The 6775-nt window shown below is 35.5% G+C and overlaps 1 protein-coding gene across 1 annotated transcript; it reads left to right on the top strand.

The window, feature by feature from the left end:
• The first annotated feature begins 3627 nt into the window (after positions 1–3627).
• On the top strand, positions 3628–6261 carry LOC107920311 (cytochrome P450 78A9). Its single transcript, XM_016849957.2, has 2 exons — positions 3628–5179; positions 5339–6261. The coding sequence occupies exons 1-2, from the start codon at positions 4202–4204 to the stop codon at positions 5972–5974; spliced, it is 1614 nt and encodes a 537-aa protein (XP_016705446.2). The 5' UTR covers positions 3628–4201; the 3' UTR covers positions 5975–6261.
• The last annotated feature ends 514 nt before the right edge of the window (positions 6262–6775 follow it).

Below are 6775 nucleotides of genomic sequence, written 5' to 3'. Positions count from 1 at the left end.
CAACACAACTATGGAAATTAAAAAAAATATATCCTTACATGTATAAAATAATTTATATCATTTCGAGGGTACTTCTGTCTTTTTATATTTTTAATCAAAACAATAAAATATGATGAGCCTTGAACCCATGCCACCAACATATATAAAATATTTTCTTTAACATTTCAACCAAAGCTTTATTTTGATTTTTTTATATTTTGATATTATTACACAAACAATTTCACCCTCGTCACTTGTACATATTGATAGTGTCATTTGTTGAGTTAATGTTACAAGTAAACTTGATACCAATATTCTTAACATGATAAACAATTTGAAATTCCTATTGATAAATAATTTGAATACATTTAATATTCTTAATATGATATATTTACCCATTTAAATTTCCTTTTACTCATAATTTAAACTAATTTTTATTTTAATTAGTACATATTACACATGTTATTATTATTAGTTTCAACTTTATGTTTTATTATAATTGTATGTTTTTTTTAAACACATAAGTGCTTTAAATGGTTTCCACATGTATAGGCATGAGATAGAATTTCTAGTGTTTATAAAATCATTTGTTGAGTTAGTGTCATAAGTCAAATAAATATTGATCCAAAAAAACATCAATACCAACTAAAAAAAATAACAATATAAGTGCATTTAATATGCTTTATTTGATGAATTTATTTATTTAAATTTTCTTTTACTCATAATTTAGACTAAGTTCATTTTCATTTAATACATCATGTATATATGATGTTATTATTAGTTTCAAAACTTATGTTTTACTATTTATTATATCTTATTTTTAAATGCGCACATGTAGTTTAAATATGTGATTTTCACACATATACATATAAGCGTCAAAAGTAACAAATTTTAGCCTCATTTTTAGTGCATTTTTGGGTGATTATGTGGCATTAATTTTGAATTATATACTCCTAATCCTTTATATTCATGTAATGACGCTTGGGAGAAATAAGAGTTAAAAATAGTGGAAATTAGAACTTTTGAGCATTCTGAAAGTTGTGGACATGCAATAGGTTTTCACAGAGGCAATCCACATGGTCGTGTGGATTCACACAGTTATGTGTCCAAGATCTGTCAATCTCGGGAACTGTGTGGACTGAAGGTTGCTAGTTACGATCTTTAGGGTTATGTTTTTTTTAGTTTTTTCAGAACTTTAAGCGTATATAAGTAGGGAAATAAAAGGAGAAGAAAGCAACCATCAAGGGAGAGCACAAAATTATCTTGAGAGCACCATTGAAGCCAATTTCCAAGCAATTTTTTATCACGATTCAAGATTCCAAGTTGATTTTCAAGGGAGTTATCATGAAAATCTTTTATTCTAGTGGTTAGATGTTCACTCTTGCTATTATGAACTAAGTCTCTTAATATCTTGGGGAGATGAACCCTAGGATATGTTACATTGTTTGATTAATATTTTTATGCAATAAAATCTTAGTCTCTTTGTTTTTAATTATGAGTGATTTATTATTTTTGGGTTAATATTCTAGAGTGTTAGTTCATGTTTGATGTGTATAAGTCTGAGGTTGAATAGATCTTCATTGTGACTAGATCTTGCATAATTGAATCGAGTTGCATGCAATTTTAGAAATATGATGATATAAATCTACTGAATTAGAGTCAAATCTAATAGGGGATCCATATAGTGAATTAATGTAATAATAGGGGTTTTAATTAGAAAGAAATTACAAGTAATCAACCTAGAATCAATTGCCTTTATGCTTGAAAGAGATATTAGCATAAATTAGGAATTTTTATGGGTCAAAAAGCTAAAAAAATAAATTGCATAAATTAGATTGAGAATTATAGATGAAACTTAGGCGGATTCTTACCTATGTATTATTTTGTTACTTGGTGAATACTTGATTGCTTTTGTGTTTCATTCTTGGGTGCATTCATTAGTTAACTTAAATAGTTTAACTTAATCTTAACTAATCTTTTGAATTATTAGGCTATATAATGGAAATGTGATAATTATTAGTAATTGTAATCATTGAGGTAATGATATATATATATATATATGTGTGTGTGCACACCATAAATATATTAGTACTTGATAATCGCACTTACCTTGATCAATTTATTAATTAGTTTAGTGTAATGTGAAAAAATTTTTAGTATAAATTAAATGTTAAAGAAATATACTAGGAATACTCATTATAATATTTCTATGGGGGTAATAAAATAGTTATTCAAAATTGGAAGATTACGCAATCTATAGTTTTTATCGAAATAATCAAATGATCCGCTCGGTCTGGTTTTTGGTTCATTAAAAAGCTGTGTAATTAGCTTCGAACTGCTGTCTTTTTATTAATATTTAAGGAACCTCATTTCCATGTTATTATTATTATTATTATAATCTGATGCTTCACCGAATGGTGAGAAGAGTAATTTAGTACACATTAAGATTAATTCATTTCTTTGGCTGCTATCTCCGACAATTTGCATTATTTTCCCTTTTTGAATGAAAATAATTAGTGAGTGGTGGGTCAAGTTTAGTCAACTGAACTGTTTCCTCCTACTACAATAGATTTGATTTATAATTATTTTACACCTTTATTTTGCCTAATTCAGTACATTCACTCAACAAATATTCTTAATTGACCAAATACCATAAACTCAGCATATCACTTATGGTTTTTTTTTTTTAGACAAAATGTAAGACCCTTTTGATATATATTTCTCATTCACAAAATTTGAACTGCATTAAATTTTTACAGCTCCATAACAACTTTTGATATTAAGTTCTTGTGACATTGACCATGGTTTAGTCTTTGGTATTGGTCTTGCCCTTTCTAGGAAACTGAGAAATTGAAAAGGCTTCAAGCTTTTGAGTGTTGACTACCTGATTGCTTCAAGCCAAACAAGATCAACGGTCAGGGATTGGTCATACTGCAACTTCAAAAATCCAGGACGTTCAATAACTGCCACGTGAACAGCATATTTATTCCAGAGTTTGACAACTATAACCATGTATCCAAGACACATGGACGGTGATAAATGCAAACAAAGCATGGGCATTAAAGGGAATAGGAGAGGGAAGCGAGAAGCAGGAGTTGTCACCATCAGACATTGCATGAAAGGAACACGTGTCGACAAGCCAGGCGATGGTTGAAATACGGTTTTTGGTGTTTGTGGGAAGGGATTTAGATATGGGCGTATTTAAGCCATCGCTGGGTGTCATGTTTTTTTTTTTTATTTACGCCTAAAAGCAGTGAATGATGGTAGAAGGCATGGGTGTCATGTGCTACAGTTGCTTTGCCACCCGACAACATCCGTCCACACGACCCCCTCGTGTCATTCCTTGGTAACTTGAACATTTTTAACACCCATGTTAACTTGTCCGAGGAATTTGTCCTCTTCACGCGCCACCCTTTTAATTTTCATCATCTATTTCTCAATCTTTGTATAAAATAAAGATTACAGTTCAGTATACCAAACTCATGTGTCCATATTCAATTTATTTTTAGTACACTACAAAGGAACATTTCTTGGTTGGGATTGAAAATGACATCATCAAAACTAGTAAATCAATATTTCTCTTCCTCCCAACCTTTTTGTTCGTTACTTCATTCTATCAAAAAGGTTCAACGAGGGAGCATTCTTGAAAATCATTTTTTTTTCATTACTGATTCATATATATATTACACAAAATAGTGGGTTAAATAATTATGTCACGCTAACGTTGAGGAATTTTTATTGGTTTCACACTCCACAATTGGGCCTCAATCTAGGGCTCATTTGCATAGTCCAGAATAGGTCAACCCAATTTCTTTTAGCACATATTTATTCATTTTGTGCGGTCTAGTTCCCGACATATAAACGTCAGCCACTAAGCACACGATCCCAGGAAATAAGGGTGTGTTTCCACGCGCTCCAATGTCGGAGATATCTTTTCCCTGTACTCCGTCATGCAATCGTGGCGGCGCAACTACTTTATATAAAGAAAACGAAATTACGGTGTTCTTAAAATACATTTAAAAAACATTCAAGATTTTACCACAAATATCGGCATTTGGCAGTATTTCTCCCGTAAGGAGGGTTATTGATTTTGTGACCGTCTAAGCGCATCCGCCCCTGTATAAATAGCATCCGCACTCATTAGTGTTTACACCCTAAAATATAAAAGCCAGCATCCTTGTACTCCCCTTGTTTCAATTCCCAGAATCCAGCCTCCAACGCCATGAGAAGTGAGATAGAGAGTGTTTGGGTGTTTGCCCTTGCATCCAAATGGCGAACCTTTTCTCAAGAAAGCTTTGCATGGTCGATTTTCATCATTCTTCTTGCCTGGCTAATCATGACCCTTGTCTACTGGGCTTACCCTGGTGGCCCAGCCTGGGGCAAGTACAGGATCGTGAACCGTTCCTCACTTACTGCTGCTAACAAGAGGAGAATTCCAGGGCCTAGAGGTTTGCCTCTAATAGGCAGCATGAAGCTGATGGCCAGCTCCTTGGCTCACCACCGGATTGCGGCCGCAGCAGAAGCATGCAAAGCCAAGAGGCTAATGGCCTTTAGCCTGGGTGACACTCGTGTTATCGTCACGTGCAATTCGGATGTAGCGAGAGAGATTCTCAACAGCTCTGTGTTTGCTGATAGGCCGGTAAAAGAGTCGGCTTATAGCTTGATGTTCAACAGAGCAATCGGGTTCGCACCTTACGGGGTTTACTGGCGAACCCTGAGGAGAATCGCGGCTACGCACCTTTTCTGTCCTAAGCAAATCAGAGGTGCCGAGGAACAGAGACGCCAGATCGCCTCTGAAATGGTCACCTTATTTGCTCTCCATAACCAAAGCTTCCACGTCCGCCAACTGCTCAAACGAGCTTCTCTAAACAACATGATGGCTTCAATATTCGGACGAAAATATAACTTAAATTCCACCAGCAATGAAGTCGAACAACTTCGAGCTTTGGTTGAAGAAGGCTACGATTTACTGGGCTCATTAAATTGGTCCGACCATCTTCCATGGCTAGCCGATTTCGACCCTCAAAAAATCAGAGTTCGATGCTCCAACCTTGTGCCCAAAGTTAACCGCTTTGTGGCCCGAATTATATCCCAACACAGACACAAAACAAACTGCGAAACACAAGATTTCGTCGATGTTTTACTTTCTCTTCAAGGTGCCGATAAAATATCAGACTCCGACATGATCGCCGTTCTGTGGGTGAGCTATACTATAATAATTACTATTCGTCACATGTGTAATAGTATTTTTTGTCCAAACAAGTTCACTAAATTACAAATCAAATAATAATAATATTTCTGGTACTGAATACGTACGTACGGTCTTTTTTTCTTTTTTTTTTAATGTGTGTGTGTGTAGGAAATGATATTCAGGGGAGCTGATACCGTTGCGGTCTTGATGGAGTGGATACTAGCAAGGATTGTGCTTCACCCTGATGTTCAACAAAGGGTCCATGATGAGCTTGACGAAATTGTTGGCAGATCAAGAAGAGTTGATGAGTCCGATGTAATGAACATGACATACTTACTGGCTGTGATCAAGGAGGTACTGAGGCTTCATCCGCCGGGTCCACTTCTTTCTTGGGCTCGTCTAGCTATCACTGATACAACTATTGATGGGTATGATGTTCCCAAAGGGACCACCGCAATGGTGAACATGTGGGCCATCACCAGGGACCCTCAAGAGTGGCCGGATCCTTTGGAATTTATGCCCCATAGATTTGTGACTAAAGAGGGTGAAGTGGAGTTTTCTGTGCTCGGTTCGGATCTTAGGCTGGCTCCATTCGGGTCAGGCAGGCGGACATGCCCGGGAAAGAACTTAGGTTTGACCACTGTCAGCTTCTGGGTTGCCACCCTTTTGCACGAGTTTGAATGGCTACCGTCCGATCAAAATACTGTTGACTTATCCGAGATTCTTAAACTATCCTGTGAGATGGCAAATCCTTTGAGTGTTAAAATTCGCCCCAGACGTAGTGGGTTAAACCTATCCCTATAAGGTTTTACTATTTTCTGGCATTGTCACAATTAAAAGCAAAATGAGATTAAAAATGGGAATTAAGCAAAGACAGAATGATTACTAGTAATAGTTATATGCCAAATCTAAAACCCGTTGTGTTGGTCGTGTGTCTTCGAGTGTCAGTCAGGTTTTTAATTTCATTTGTTTTAACCGTTGTAAATATGGGTGATGAGAGTGAGAGGGGTAATACAAGTTCCCAGTCTTGTAACTCTCTTACTTTTTTTTTTCTCTCTCTTTACTTTATAACTATTATACTACTTGAAATAGTCACGGTTATTAATGCTCCTTTTGCATGCTTTAGACGGTCAATTTAAGCATTTTTTTCAAACATCTACGACTTTGCAACCTATCATGGACATGCTCGGTGATGCGTAGGTCGATGAAGAAAGAGCGTTGTAACTAATTAGCTGGTCATAGTGTTGGTGGTGCTAGTAAAAGTCCTGCAATCTATTATCCATAAAATGAACGTCTTGGGTTGTAATGTGCGTTATGAGTCGTAATGTGCGTTATGGTTACGGATCGTGTACAGATTGTGACTTTCTTTTCCATATATTCTATTGACGCACTTGTAGTTTCGTTGGAACGAGACGAGATTATATCATCTTGAAATTACTACAATGTTTCTCTTCCATCAAAAAATTGCCTCGACATATAATCCTATTACCAGTTAGTACAATTTATCAGATGAAGTTGTACATCTTTATTATATAAGGCTCTCATCTTTGTTTGTGCTCATTTTGATTTGTCTCGGTTTAAATCTTTATGAAAAGCATTAAACAC

Source organism: Gossypium hirsutum, chromosome A08 (assembly GCF_007990345.1).
Source record: "Gossypium hirsutum isolate 1008001.06 chromosome A08, Gossypium_hirsutum_v2.1, whole genome shotgun sequence".
NCBI classification, from domain to species: Eukaryota; Viridiplantae; Streptophyta; class Magnoliopsida; order Malvales; family Malvaceae; genus Gossypium; species Gossypium hirsutum.
The sequence above is the reverse complement of the archived record's forward strand: the minus strand, read 5'-3'. Positions and strand labels throughout refer to the sequence as shown.